The 16,012-nt window shown below is 40.8% G+C and overlaps 1 protein-coding gene across 4 annotated transcripts in view; it reads right to left on the reverse strand.

The window, feature by feature from the left end:
• The window catches only part of B3GLCT (beta 3-glucosyltransferase), a 108,389-nt gene that overhangs the window by 43,131 nt on the left and 49,246 nt on the right, over window positions 1–16,012 (reverse strand). For all 4 annotated transcript variants that reach the window (XM_027116562.1, XM_027116561.1, XM_027116560.1 and 1 more), the window contains 2 exons: window positions 4,949–5,085; window positions 800–863 (listed from right to left, as the gene is read on the reverse strand). In XM_027116562.1, coding sequence (XP_026972363.1) covers window positions 800–863; window positions 4,949–5,085 — 201 coding nt within the window. The remainder of the gene's footprint in view (window positions 1–799; window positions 864–4,948; window positions 5,086–16,012) is intronic.

Here is a 16,012-nt window from a genome sequence, read left to right on the forward strand (position 1 = left end):
AAAAAAAAAAAAAAAAAAAAAAAAAAAAATCTAGACAGACCCTGGCTTTCAACTAGTCATTCTTTCCCTTCTGTGGAAAAGAATGATTTTTAACATGAATATTTCTCCTCAAATAACCTATTTCATCATTTAGAAATACTCCCCAAATTAAAATCTTGTGCCCTTTTCGCTCCTGGCAGGCTACCAGCACTGCTGGACTGAGTCACGATTGGCCCCAATGTCCTAAAATACAGATTCCTACAGAGGGAAAGGCAAGTCTGTTTCAGGCAGTCAGATGTACGCATGAAGAGACCTTCTTGATGATGATTCAGGAGAGATTAATGGATTAAGGACGGGACGCCCGCCACGTGCCTCCAGGACGACTGGTCACAGATGTCCACTAAATGCCAGGGTGCCGGGGGACCAGCTGGCCCAATTCTGCTCCACAGGGTCCAGCACAAGAGACATGTCGAAGACATATGTGCAACCAAAGCACAAAAAAAGACCAGAGGTATTTTACTGACATTTTTGCATGTTTTTAAAAATCCATCTCTGGACCCATCCACCTAGCTTAAAAACAAAGGATGAAGGATCACAGACACAACTGTTTTCTCCACCGTTCCTTCTCCACCTACGTGACCAAAATGGGCTTAAAGAAGAAAGCCCTCACAGACTGTAGCATGTGCAATTTCCTTGTTGGGAAAATATGGATGTGAATGGCAGAGGGGATGCACCTTTCAGGGAACACAAGACACCTTTTGTATCAAAAGACACGAATTCTTGATTACGAAGACTTTGAACCAAACAAATCATGACCTACCTCATATTTTAAATCTATTGTAAAGTCGGATTTCAGGGACTCGCTCTTCAATCTCTTGGTAAGCCTAGAAAATAGAGACAATTTGAGTTTTTTGAAAAAAACCAAAAAAGCATCAAACAAGAACACATTCTTGAGACTTTCTAATGTTTGAAAACAAATAAAAATATAAATTTTAAGACAAAAATAAGAGTTTAATTTCCTTGAGGCAAAGGACTGTGAAAACACAATTATTTGTGGACCAGGACCGAATGCAAGGCTTGTTGCAAACGTAGTGTTCGTTATTCAACATCTGGAAAATAACATAAAACACAATACGATACAATACATGTCTTTTAAAAAGCCACCGAGTGTGCTGACTCCTGATAATCCTTGACTAAATAATGACAGAGAAAGAAAAGGAAAAGAAAAAAGCCTGCCTGATAGAGAAACAGAAGTTGCTACTTTTCAGTCTCCTACTTTTAATGACCCTATGAATTACAGTTTGTGGAGTTTCCTGGGGGAGAGAGCATGTGGTTTCGGGAAAGAATAACAGTTTCAAGTCATTTTCTTGCTTCAGAAAAGCCGTAATGGCTCTTTTCAACACAGAAGAGAGGCCCAGACCCCTGGGCCCCAGCTCTAGAGCCCCCCGCTCCCCAGCGTGCACCAACCTCCCCCGAAGCGTGCTCCTGGCCACACGGCGGCCCAGCTCCCCCCGACCCAACCTCTACCTGGCAGCCTTTTCTCCAAGACCGAATTCAAGGGTGTCCAGACCTGCCCACGAGAATAAATGGAAACTTCCTTTGCCCCCAGAGTGGGAAGCACAGCCCCATTCATCACACACGGCGAGCCCCCTGCGCCCCCCCTCCTGCTCTGCACCCCAAACGGCGCCCACCGCCCGGGCCCAAATGAGCACTCGGTGAGCGATCTGAAGGGATGAGGGCACATCGCAATACATTCCTCCGTTTCAGGCTGAGTGAGGTAGAACGACATGCTTACCAAGACCACGGAACTGCCACAGGCTTTACGTTTATTACAGGGCTACAGACAGGACCCTCGTTTCAATGACGAACCTCCTAACAAATATTTTAACTACAAAGAAATAATGGTAATCTGAAAAGGAAAACTAGTAATCAGTTTCAAAAGTCCTCCCTGAGTTTTTAGTCTGGCTGAGCCACAGACATTTCTCTAAAAATGTATCTCTAATCGGAGGAAAGATGAAGGAGGACATAGGTTATAATTTACGTGTAGTCAGGAAGCACCGGCCTCACGGGTGACAGGAACGTGGCTCGATGGTACACAGCTCGGAAGGAAGCCCCATGGAACCTCTGCTACACTCCTGCTCAGTACCTGCCCACCGGCTCAGGGGCAGGAGTGGGTGAGGACACTGCATAGAGAGACTGCATTCTCAGAACATTCCTGACGTATATTAAGAGAAAACTCTGCCCTGGTGTGGAATCTTGTCCAACTCGAACTCTGCTTGGCTGGAGCCAGTTTTCATGAATAAACTCTTTTAAGGTAACTTGGGGATCTGGACTCATGCCAAGTGCCTTCAATACCTGAGCCAACCACATTCAGACACCAAACACACACACACAAAAAGAAGAGTCATCCCTGGGCTCATCGCCACGGACAAGGAACACAGAGCTGCGATCAGCATCCAATGGCACGTGACATCCACTGTCAGGTGGCCACGCTGCCCACACCCGTTCTTAAGAGACAATCAACACCGCTGAACTGTTACCCTAAACATGCTCTCTATGCTTCCTGACTTTTTAAGTTTCTTTCGCATTCAATTCTTGTACATGTTTCTCTGAGGGAAACTAGAGAAAAATGTGACAGCCACTGATAGAATCTCTTTAAGAGGAAAGAATCTCTTTAAGATGAACACTGACTGACTGGAAACAAATCAGTACGTACACTGACATCGGTAAGTGGCTACGTTTAGCAGCCTGTGGAATCTGCCAGAACCAGTGATGGTTACCTCAATATTATGAACGTCGCCTGGATGAGTCAGCCTCATGGGACACCTGGGGCCTAACCCAGTCACCTTGCAAACAAGTCCCAGTTCTAAAAGTGTGCAGGGGGGCATTCACCCGACTTAAAAGGCCAGTCCTAGTGGTGGGAACTAGGTTTCATTTCTCTATACACCAAGCAAGGGCTATACCCAAGGGCTTTTCAAACGCTAATTTCAGGAACCAACAATGCCAAAAAAAACAAGGCCAGAAATCCCAACTACTTTGCGAAAATATTTCTTCATTAAATATTCAGTGCCTGGCAAAAGAGAATTTGACATTCAGCTTTCCTGTTTTTAGAAGGCACTACGTTATGTCCCGATAACACAGTTCTAATGACACAACCAGCTAGACCGGAAACTTGCAACAAATATAAGGCTCCTTCAACTCCATACCAGGAAAACTTCCTGACTCTTCTAGTCCCATGTGCGAGACAGTCAACAGAGCAAGATATTGCAGGACATCTAGATAAGCTTTTCTGATGGAAAAACAACAGGGGAAACCAGTAACAGTGTTCTGTAGTAACACCTATTTGAAGAAACCATCTTACTGAAAATCAATGAGCGTTTCTCCAAAGATGCAAGTTTTTTTTTTTTTTTTTTTTTTACTGATGCTATCGTGAGGAGATCACGTAGCTAGAGCACTGGGAAATGTTGGGCAGTGTTAATTCAACACTCACTGATGCGGGATTGCTAGCCCCAAAAATATTTTCGGTGAGAAAGTCTAAGAAAGTGAGTGTCATGAAGTGTCTTTAAGTAACCAGTTTTTCTGGTGACTTGAGTAACTATAAATCATTGCCCTACCCACCAAGTGAGCCATAAGTCAAGGAAAGGAGACACAGTGAATCAACGTCCCCGTAGTGGGCACTGTTGGTTACCCACATGATACAGAGCCTCTCCTTCCTTCCTCTAAGAGAATTCTGATTTTGATCAATTATTCAGGCCAAAAAAGGGGCTCCAGGGTCAGAGTCAGTTTGATCCCAACCGATGCACTGAAGTTCTGGCAGCTGTTAACGGTGCAGAGGATGGTAGAGGCCTGAAGTTGTCCCAACTGACTTTAATTGGACAGGATCCACCTAGAGACTGGGGATAAGTACTTTCATTCCGTGGTTAGAGGCTGTCTCCTGCTGCACATAAATAAGAAGTTCGTAGCCCTTACTGCCTTGAAAGCACAAAGCAAACCAGATTTAGGGTGAAATGATGCTGTGCACTAAGCCGGAGAGACAGAGAGATCCAGCCTCCCCTCAATAACACTGCTGGGCTCCTGCACCAACCACCACCCACCTCCGCTTCCAGTTCCAGCAACAATGTTCCCTTCATCCACTCTGCATCCTTTGCTGCTGCTTGCATCTACACTGGGAAGGAACGCGTTACATCGTAAGGAACTTTCAAACGTCAAGGGAGCAGTCCAGAAGTTTCAGCAACCACAAATGACAAAGTATCTACTACCTTGTATTACTACAATGGGCTAAAAAGCTTTTCAGGACTCCAAACCCTAGAAACAGGACACTTACTGTAAGAAATAAGAGAAACATTTTCATCTTTGCAGATATAAAAACCACAACTGCACTATCAACTTTCCATTCCCTAAAGAACAAAAACTCACAATTAATCTGAACTATTTAGGTTAAGAGGACTGTCAACAGCCATGCTTCTCCTGAATTACGACTTATCTTCCCCTTTCACATCGAAAACTGCATGACTGTGATTCTCACACCGAGAGCTAGGTATGCCTCCTGCCCAGCCCACGTTTAAACGCGTCTAAACATCCACGCACATAACCAGTCATCACCCCAACCCGAGGCGTGCTGCTGATTCATTTCCTTACTGACAACCAGAGTCACGCCTAGAGCTCACAACAGTGGCCACACCTCCGGGTACAGAGTCCTGAGCACTCGTGGGCCCTCCGTCGGCCTCACAGTTGATCATTCGCCTCATTTTGCAGGTGAGTAAGAGGAAGGGCAGAGCGGCTGAGCGTGAGTCTGAGGGGATGAGTAAGTGATGGAGCCTGTGTCCGGCTCCTGCTGCGGGTCTCCCTGCACCACCACCCGCTGCCTCTGCTGAAAAGTTCGCTCAGCTCCATCAGCTGCAAGACTCGGCGAAATAAAAGTTGATTCATACACGAGACGCAACGAAAAGCAAGTCTCATAAATTCTTACTTGTTTACCAGTGGGATACTAAGGGCCCAGCCAGCAGCGAAGTCTGGGTACTTAAACACTGTAGGATTTTCGGAAAAGGCATAATGGTGAATTATTGTAGATTCTTCGTCATGTAATGCTTTTCCTAAAAACCATTCCTGTTAAATAAAGATATAGAATTTTTTTAAAAAGCCATTTCATGCACGACCAAAAGCAAATTGGTATCATTAGTTTTAGTTAAATATCCTGGGTGATAGAGAATAAGCACAGATTATATATTTCTAAAGAATTTTAACAAAAATATAATTATTACTCATGTGATAATGAATATAGCATAATCTTGGTCTATAAAGAAATTTAAGATCAGATCATCAGGATGAACAAAATGCTAGTCGTCATTATACTATAAACACATAAAAGTGATATTTTATAGAATATTCCTTATCAAAATACTATTAATGTGAAGAAAACAGTGTTCCTTTATGTCCCACTGAGGTTTGCAAAGAAGAATTTGAAAAATTCCTTCCAGAATCAGTGCCTATTTTATTCATTTATTCAGTCATTCAATTAACATTTATTATCAGTTAACATTTATCCCACGCCAGGTGGGAACAGAGCTTACACAATAGTGGGGAGACAGAAGGAAAGCAAGTAAATGAAGTAAGTTCAGATAGTGCTATGATGAAAATAAAAGAGTGACGGGTGACCCTGGAAAGAGAGAGAAACCTCTTAGGAAGTAACAGTTGAACGGAGATTAAATAACATCAAGGAACCAGCTAAGTACACATCTGGGGAAGAAGAGGTGAGGCAGTTAATACAAAGTCCCTGAGGTGGGAAAAAGCTTGATATATTCTAACAAAAAATGAGTGCAGTGTGGCTGGAATATGGGAAACATGGTATGAAAGAGAAGCAGGAGATAGACCAGGGTTCAGATGTCACAACAGAACAGCCTGGATCAGACCGACTCTCCCACCAAGAACAAGTATAAAAGCTGGAGAAATTCTTAGAGCAAATGACTGAGGGCATCAAAACACAACGAAGGCAAATAGGATGTGAGAGAGAAGGGGAGCCCACCCATGGGAGCCCCATAGTCACCTCCTTTCACCCTCAAGGAATCTGCTGATTACCCGAGCAGAGGACAGCGCACCACCAAGGGCAGCAGCTGGGGACTCGTGCCATCTGGCTGCACTGCAGAGACAGAGGCTGGAGCTGCAAGCTGCCGAGATGGTAGAGATTCAAGGGGATCCCACAGGCGTGAGCCCCAAATTCTGCCTGCAAGCTTCCCTCAACTCCTAGGCTGCACAAAAACCAAGGGAAAACACAAGAACCAAGTGGGAAACAGCAGTGAAGTGGCTAAAATCTGAGCAGAGACTTCAGCAGTAGTTCTGGGAGCCCAAGGCTGGAGGGCAGGGTCTGCCGGGGGAAAAGGGTCTAGAAGTAAGGGCAGTCTGTGGCTAGACCTACCCAGACAAGGTCTACAACCCAGAAGAATATTAAATGCACAAGACCAGACCAATAACAGAGGAAAATGAGAAACAGAGATTCGCAGATAAACCAGGTTTTGCAGTTTAAAAAATATATAATTAATATGAAAACAGACGAAAAGATGATGATTTTTACCAAAGAACTAGAATCTATAAACAAGAGTCAAATGGAAATCCTAAAACCGAATAATGCAATAACTCAAGTTAGGAATTCAAGAGAATATTAGACATAACAGAAGAGAGAATAGTGACCTGGAAGGTAAGTCAGTAAAAAATTTCCACATTTATGCACAAAAAAGAAAACAAAGAGGAACATACAGAAAAGAGCTTAGGGGCAACACGGGACACAGTGCAAGGTCTAAAATACATGATGCTCAAACTAAGCGAAGTAAGTCAGAAAGAGAAAGACAAATACCATATGATATCACTTGTATGTGGAATCTAAAGCATGGCACAAATGAACCTATCTACAGAACAGAAAGAGACTCACAGACACAGAGAACAGACGTGGTTGCCAAGGGGGAGGCGGGGATGGAGAGGGATGGACTGGGAATTTGGGGTTGGTAGATGCAAACTATTACATTTGGAATGGATAAACAACAAGGTCTTACTGTAGAGCACCGGAACGATATCCAATCTCCTGGCATACCATAATGGAAAAGAAAACTTAAAAAAAGAATGTATGTGTAAAACGGAGTCACTGTGCTGTACAGCAGAGATTGGTACAACATTGTAAATCAACTATACTTCAATAAAAAAATAAATTAACTACATGATGTTCAAAACCCAGAACAGGAAGAGACAGACAATGGAACTCAATCAACATTTGAAGAAACACAGGCTTAGAATCTTCTTAAAAACTGACACAAGTCATCAAGCCATAGATTCAAGAAGCTCTATAAACTCTAATCAAGAGACGTATAAAGAAAACCACATAGGCAAATGCTGGTTGAAAAACCTAAGATAGAGAAAATCTTAAAAGTAATTTTGGGGGACAGGTGTACACATTTCTTTCAAAGGAGCAAAAATAAGACATACAGTTAACTTTTCAACAAAAACAAGAGAAGTTAAAGAATGGAGCCTCTTTACAGTGACAGAAAATTACTGCTGACCTGGAGTGCGACACCTCATGAAACTATCTTAGGTGCAGTGGGAAACCACAGGAGGTTTTTGAGCAGGTGAACAAGAAGATCTGAATTACAGAGATACTGGATTATTGGGATGGCGAGAACAGAAACCAGGAGGGCAGCGAGGATGCTTAAATCATGGTCCAGGAAAGAGATGACGGTAGCCTGGACCACAGTAATAGTATTCAACACAGCGGGAAGATAGATGAGAGGTGTATCCTGGAGGGAGACTCCACTAAATGTGCCAGCATGAGGTTGAGGGGAAAGAGGAATCAGTCACCAGCCCCAGGTGTTTTCATATGAGCAACTCAATAGACAGTGATGCCGTTTCTGAGATGCAGGAGACTGAAGATGGAAGAGGTTAAAAAGGGGCATGAAGAGTTCAGTTCTGAACAAGTTGAGTTTGAGGCTCCTGGTAGACAAGTAGGCGGCTGGACATAGGAGTAGGGAGCACATAACTCCCTCCCTCGGTTCCTTCACGCTTGGCTCAAATGTGACCTGATCTGTGAGATTTTTCCTGAACACCCTCTACAGAAAAGTAAGCCCATCCCAATCTATCCTTCATCCCTCTTATTTTGCTTTATTTTTCTCCATAACACTTATTACCATCTGACACACTGTTTCACATTTGCCTGTCTCCCCTGCAAAAGACTATCCCCTCCTTGTGACCAGGGATGTTGTCTATTTGCTCACTGCCGTATCCCAGGATACCTAAATGTCCCAGGTGCCCCTAGTTTTGTGTTAAATGATGCAGCCAGCCCGGGAGAGCTTTCAAAGGCAACTATGAAAGAAATGTCAGCAGATAATTTAAGTCAAGTACCCTAAGTTCTACAAGTTTTCTATATTTTCTCTCTTACCCAACCATCACCCCCTCACTCCCTATCCCTTATCAGAAAATAAAAGCAGGAGGGATACAGTGCTGTCTTCCCAGGGTCCTCTTCTGCTCATGGCTGTGTTCCAAATACCTCCCAGAGTCTTAGTTTGGGTCAATTCAGCAACAAGTCATAAATGAACATACGTGAAAGCCAGTAACACAACTGTGTGTCTAGGTCCATAGTTCCGCCCGAGGATTTCTTCCTGACATTTTATGGATATATTAAGTCACCACTGGGCAAGAGAAGTGATTATAAGGCAAATAGCCTTGGCTTGAGATAGAATATTCAACATCTTTTTAAAAAATCAAACTACTAAACATTAACCCAGATGAAAATCATCACACTTAACACACCATGTAAATATAGCTTGTTTAAAGAAAATAAACACTTCAGTATATGTTAGCACCTTTCTCAATAATCTTTCACTATTATAATCTCCTGTTCCAAACATAAATTTATGCAGAACATGTTTTTATGTTTCAACAACTAATAGCAGTGTTCAGCTATTATCTAGTATATAAGATTGTTTTTCAGTATTTTGGGGGGATTATACTGTCAACTACTCTAAGGGAGAAATTAATACAGATTCTGTGAAGAGACACTGCCCCATCTTTCTTATTAATTTTCTTAATGCCTTCTTAATAAAGACAATTACAATCAAGACAGACCGTAAAAGAATAACTCAACGTTCTATTAGTGTGTTAGAATTACTCTTTGCCAGCACTGTCTCACCTCTATTAAAAATTAAAAAAAGACATTTCAGCAAATATACACATGTTAAAAGCATACTGTCGGGAAAAAACAGAAAGACTTCAATAAGATATAGAAATTTATAGAAATCACCTAGAAAGGCAATTTAACAAAGATTAATTACTTTAATAAAGATTAAACTTTTTCATTTAAAATATTGTGTAACAGCATAAATCTGCATTAGTAAGAATGACAAAATGATACTGAAGGGAAAAAATGTCAGAATCCAACAAAGTAACTGATACTCTAACACATTATTATGAGTTTAACGTCGTTTATCTCTGTCAGTATCAAAGCCAGGTTTGTCTTATACGTTTTTCCTAAAATTTCACATGGTAGGGGGGAAAAAAAACACACTGGTTTGAGCTAACTTCAACATTATGTAATTTTTATTCCCAAATGCTAGTTTCAAAAGAAACAAAGCATCCTAGATTTTTTTTTCACGTGGTACTGCTCACAAAAGAAGAAGAGAACATCTCATTTCACCTCTGGCTCTGTACTTGCTTTGCATGAACTTGCTTTGAACTTATTTGTCATTCCAATTTTCATTAAAAAGTACAGTGAGTCACCATCTTCTGTACAGAATTAGAGCTATGGATAATGGAAAAAATAATCTCCAGGTGAAACGAACACTAGGAGGAGATCAAAACTCCTACATCCTAAAAAAGATCTGGAGTTTTTCTCAAGTCAAAGGCAAACATAAAAGCCTAACAAATGTTTTACATAAAATACGGCACCGAGTACACAGCTGCTGCTCAGCCGTCATCTGAAAAGACTAGATGAGACACGTTCATAACTCTTTTCTCCTTTGAAGGAATTACTCTTTTAACCTAACAACCTTCTCATTCAATTACATCTGTACTTTCCCAGAAATCAAATGCATGAAGAGAAATCAGAATGGGCCCTCCCAGCATTTAAAAAACATCAAGACCAGTGGTTTTATTATAGTGACAAACTTTCCAGCGTTTGAGAAATCAACCTAATGATCACTGTTGCCCAACTCTGTGTGTCCCCATCAACAAACCAAGTGGGCACCCAGAAGCCACGGCTCCTTTTCCACATCCTCCTTAAATCTGACTCACTTCTGGAGTGGGTGTCAGAACAGGGGTGGGGCAGGTGTCCAGTGATCCCAGAAAGGACCCAGTTCTGCTTATTCCGTGTTTAAAGAATTCTGTTAAGTTGATCAGGGTGCAGCCTGGGCTGCTCGAAGAGAACTGAACGGCCTGATTTCCTCTCCACAAAACTCCAGGGCTGCCTCTAAACCTCCAGAGACACTGAATGTAGTCCAGCAGGACAGCTGACTTACAGAGTTATTCAGTCGTATGCAAATATTTATTGACCACCTACTAAGTGTTAAACACTGTGCTCAGTGCTCAGACAGAACTTAGAGGTAAACAAGATCCAGCTGCAACATCATATCTGCACAAGATAAAAATGTTAAAATATGAAAGTAGCAGTGAACTTCTCACCCAAGATGCATACTGTCTCACCCCGAGACCGTCTCAAATATTGTTCCCTCTGCTTAGAGCACTCTCTCCTATTAACTCCTACTCATCCCATGGACTCAGATTAAATGTCACTTCCTGTCATAACCTTCCCAGATTCGGTGTGATACCCTGCTGTGTGCTTCTAACAGCGCCCAATGTTTCCCTTAAACGTCTCCCTTTTAAAGGTAATTGCTTTTTTTTCCCTTAACATCTTTATTGGAGTATAATTGCTTTACAATGGTGTGTTAGTTTCTGCTTTATAACAAAGTGAATCAGTTATACATATACATATGTTCCCATATCTCTTCCCTCTTGCATCTCCCTCCCTCCCACCCTCCCTATCCCACCCCTCTAGGTGGTCACAAAGCACCAAGCTGATCTCCCTGTGCTATGAGGCTGCTTCCCACTAGCTACCTATTTTACCTTTGGTAGTATATGTAAGTCCATGCCACTCTCTCACTTTGCCACAGCTTACCCTTCCCCATATCCTCAAGTCCATTCTCTAGTAGGTCTGCGTCTTTATTCCCGTCTTGCCCCTAGGTTCTTCATGACCTTTTTTTTTCCCCTTATATTCCATATATATGTGTTAGCATACGGTATTTGTTTTTCTCTTTCTGACTTACTTCACTCTGTAGGACAGACTCTAGGTCCATCCAACTCACTACAAATAACTCAATTTCGTTTCTTTTTATGGCTGAGTAATACTCCATTGTATATATGTGCCACATCTTCTTTATCCATTCATCCAATGATGGACACTTACGTTGCTTCCATGTCCTGGCTATTGTAAATAGAGCTGCAACGAACATTTTGGTACATGACTCTTTTTGAATTATGGTTTTCTCAGGGTATATGCCCCGTAGAGGGATTGCTGGGTCGTATGGTAGTTCTATTTGTAGTTTTTCAAGGAACCTCCATACTGTTCTCCATAGTGGCTGTATCAATATACATTCCCACCAGCAGTGCAAGAGGGTTCCCTCTTCTCCACACCTTCTCCAGCATTTATTGCTTCTAGATTTTTTGATGATGGCCATTCTGACAGGTGTGAGATGATATCTCATTGTAGGTTTGATTTGCATTTCTCTAATGATTAATTATGTTGAGCATTCTATCACGTGCTTGTTGGCAATCTGTATGTCTTCTTTGGAGAAATGTCTATGTAGGTCTTCTGCCCATTTTTGAATTGGGTTGTTTGTTTTTTTTGTTATTGAGCTGCATGAGCTGCTTGTAAATTTTGGAGATTAATCCTTTGTCAGTTGCTTCATTTGCAAATATTTTCTCCCATTCTGACGGTTGTCTTTTGGTCTTGTTTATGGTTTCCTTTGCTGTGCAAAAGCTTTGAAGTTTCATTAGGTCCCATTTGTTTATTTTTGTTTATTTTGTTTATTTTCCATTTCTCTAGGAGGTGGGTCAAAAAGGATCTTGCTGTGATTTATGTCATAGAGTGTTCTCCAATGTTTTCCTCTAAGAGTTTGATAGTTTCTGGCCTTACATTTAGGTCTTTAATCCATTTTGAGCTTACTTTTGTGTATGATGTTAGGGAGTGTTCTAATCTCATACTTTTACATGTACCTGTCCAGTTTTCCCAGCACCACTTATTGAAGAGGCTGCCTTTTCTACACTGTATATTCTTGCCTCCTTTATCAAAGATAAGGTGACCATATGTGCGTGGGTTTATCTCTGGGCTTTCTATCCTGTTCCATCAATCTATATGTCTGTTTTTGTGCCAGTACCATACTTTCTTGATTACTGTAGCACTGTAGTATAGTCGGAAGTCAAGCAGTCTGATTCCTCCAGCTCCATTTTTCGTTCTCAAGGTAGCTATGGCTATTCGGGGTCTTTTGTGTTTCCATAAAATTTGTGAAATTTTTTGTTCTAGTTCTGTGAAAAATGCCAGTGGTAGTCTGATAGGGATTGCATTGAATCTGTAGATTGCTTTGGGTAGTACAGTCATTTTCACAATGTTGATTCTTCCAATCCAAGAACATGGTATATCTCTCCATCTATTTGTATCATCTTTAATTTCTTTCATCAGTGTCTTATAGTTTTCTGAGTACAGGTCTGTCTACTTAGGTAGGTTTATTCCTAGATATTTTATTCCTTTTGTTGGAACGGTAAATGAGAGTGTTTCCTTAATTTCACTTTCAGATTTTTCATCATTAGTGTATAGGAATGCCAGAGATTTCTGTGAATTACTTTTGTATCCTGCTACCTTACCAAATTCATTGATTAGCTCTAGCACTTTTCTGGTAGCATCTTTAGGATTCTCTATGTATAGTATCATGTCATCTGCAAACAGTGACAGCTTTACTTCTTCTTTTCCAATTTGGATTCCTTTTATTTCTTTTTCTTCTCTGACTGCTGTGGCTAAAACTTCCAAAACTATGTTGAATAACTGTGGTGAGAGTAGGCAACCTTGTCTTGTTCCTGATCTTAGTGGAAATGGTTTCAGTTTTTCACCATTGAGGACGACGTTGGCTGTCGGTTTGTCATATATGGCCTTTATTATGTTGCAGAAAGTTCCCTCTATGCCTACTTTCTGCAGGGTTTTATCATAAATGAGTGTTGAATTTTGTCGAAAGCTTTTTCTGCATCTATTGTGATAATCATATGGTTTTTCTCCTTCAATTTGTTAATATGGTGTATCACGTTGATTGATTTGCATATACTGAAAAATCCTTGCATTCCTGGAATAAACCCCACTTGATCATGGTGTATGATCCTTTTAATGTGCTGTTGGATTCTGTTTGCTAGTATTTTGTTGAGGATTTTTGCATCTATGTTCATCAGTGATATTGGCCTGTAGTTTTCTTTCTTTGTGACATCTCTGTCTGGTTTTGGTTTCAGGGTGATGGTGGCCTCGTAGAATGAATTTGGGAGTGTTCCTCCTTCTGCTATAGTTTGGAAGAGTTTGAGAAGGACAGGTGTCAGCTCTTCTCTAAATGTTTGATAGAATTCGCCTGTGACGCCATCTGGTCCTGGGCTTTTGTTTGTTGGAAGATTTTTAATCACAGTTTCAATTTCAGTGCTTGTGACTGATCTGTTCATATTTTCTTTTTCTTCCTGGTTCAGTCTCAGCAGGTTGTGATTTTCTCAGAATTTGTCCATTTCTTCCAGGTTGTCCATTTTATTAGCATAGAGTTGCTTGCAGTAATCTCTCATGATCCTTTGTATTTCCGCAGTGTCAGTTGTTACTTCTCCTTTCTCATTTCGAATTCTATTGATTTGAGTCTTCTCCCTTTTTCTGTTGATGAGTTTGGCTAATGGTTTATCAATTTTGTTTATCTTCTCAAAGAATCAGCTTTTAATTTTATTGATCTTTGCTACTGTTTCCTTCATTTCTTTTTCATTTATTTCTGATCTGATCTTTATGATTTCTTTCCTTCTGCTAACTTTGGGGTTTTTTTGTTCTTCTCTAATTGCTTTAGGTGCAAGGTTAGGTTGTTTATTTGTGATGTTTCCTGTTTCTTAAGGTAGGACTGTATTGCTATAAACTTCCCTCTTAGAACTGCTTTTGCTGCATCCCATAGATTTTGGGTCTTTGTGTCTCCATTGTCATTTGTTTCTAGGTTTTTGATTTCCTCTTCGATTTCTTCAGTGATCACTTCATTATTAAGTAGTGTATTGTTTAGCCTCCATGTGTTTGTATTTTTTACAGGTCTTTTCCTGTAATTGATATCTAGTCTCATAGTGTTGTGGTCCGAAAAGGTATTTGATACAATTTCAGTTTTCTTAAATTTACCAAGGCTTGATTTGTGACTCAAGATATGATCTATCCTGGAGAATGTTCCATGAGCACTTGAGAAAAATGTGTATTCTGTTGTTTTTGGATGGAATGTCCTATAAATATCAATTAAGTCCATCTTGTTTAAAGATGGACTTAATTGATATCATTTAAAGCTTTTGATATCATTTAAAGTATCATTTAAAGCTTGTGTTTCCTTATTTATTTTCATTTTGGATGATATGTCTTTTGGTGAAAGTGTGGTGTTAACGTTCCCTACTATTATTGTTACTGTCAATTTCCCCTTTTATGGCTGTTAGTACTTGCCTTATGTATTGAGGTGATCCTATGTTGGCTGCATAAATATTTACAATTGTTATATCTTCTTCTTGGATTGATCCCTTGATCATTATGTAGTGGCCTTCTTTGTCTCTTGTACTAGGCTTTATTTTAAAGTCTATTTTGTCTGATATAAGAATTGCTACTCCAGCTTTCTTTTGGTTTCCATTTGCATGGAATATCTTTTTCCATCCCCTCACTTTCAGTCTGTATGTGTCCCTAGGTCTGAAGTGGGTCTCTTGTAGACAGCATATAGATGGGTCTTGTTTTTGTATCCATTCAGCCAGTCTATGTCTTTTGGTGGGAGCATTTAATCCATTTACATTCAAGGTAATTATCGATATGTATGTTCCTCTTCCCATTTTCTTAATTGTTTTGGGTTCGTTATTGTAGGTCTTTTCCTTCTCTTGTGTTTCTTGCCTAGAAAAGTTCCTTTAGCAGTTGTTGTAGAGCTGGTTTGGTGGTGCTGAACTCTCTCAGCTTTTGCTTGTCTGTAAAGGTTTTAATTTCTCCATCAAATCTGAATGAGATGCTTGCTGGGTAGAGTAATCTAGGTTGTAGGTTTTTCTCCTTCATCACTTTAAATATGTCCTGCCAGTCCCTTCTGGCTTGCAGAGTTTCTGCTGAAAGAGCAGCTGTTAACCTTATGGGGATTCCCTTGTGTGCTATTTGTTGTTTTTCCCTTGCTGCTTTTAATATGTTTTCTTTGTATTTAATTTTTTTTTTTTTTTGCGGTATGTGGGCCTCTCACTGTTGTCGCCTCTCCCGTTGCGGAGCACAGGCTCCTGACGCGCAGGCTCAGCGGCCATGGCTCACAGGCCCAGCCGCTCTGTGGCATATGTGGGATCTTTCCAGACCGGGACACGAACCCGTGTCCCCTGCATGAGCAGGCGGACTCTCAACCACTGCGACACTAGGGAAGCCCCTGTATTTAATTTTTGATAGTGTGATTAATATGTGTCTTGGCGTGTTTCTCCTTGGATTTATCCTGTATGGGACTCTCTGTGCTATCTGCACTTAACTATTTCTTTTCCCATATTAGGGAAGTTTTCAACTATAATCTCTTCAAATATTTTCTCAGTCCCTTTCTTTTTCTCTTCTTCTTCTGGGACCCCTATAAGTCGAATGTTGGTGCGTTTAATGTTGTCCCTGTGGTCTCTGAGACGGTCCTCAGTTCTTTTCATTCTTTTTTCTTTATTCTGCTCTGCAGTAGTTATTTCCACTATTTTATCTTCCAGGTCACTTATCCATGCTTCTGCCTCAGTTATTCTGCTATTGATCCCTTCTAGAGTTTTTTTT

Source organism: Aethalodelphis obliquidens, unplaced genomic scaffold (genome assembly GCF_003676395.1).
Source record: "Aethalodelphis obliquidens isolate GAN/ISIS:26980383/991018 unplaced genomic scaffold, ASM367639v1 scaffold16, whole genome shotgun sequence".
NCBI classification, from domain to species: Eukaryota; Metazoa; Chordata; class Mammalia; order Artiodactyla; family Delphinidae; genus Aethalodelphis; species Aethalodelphis obliquidens.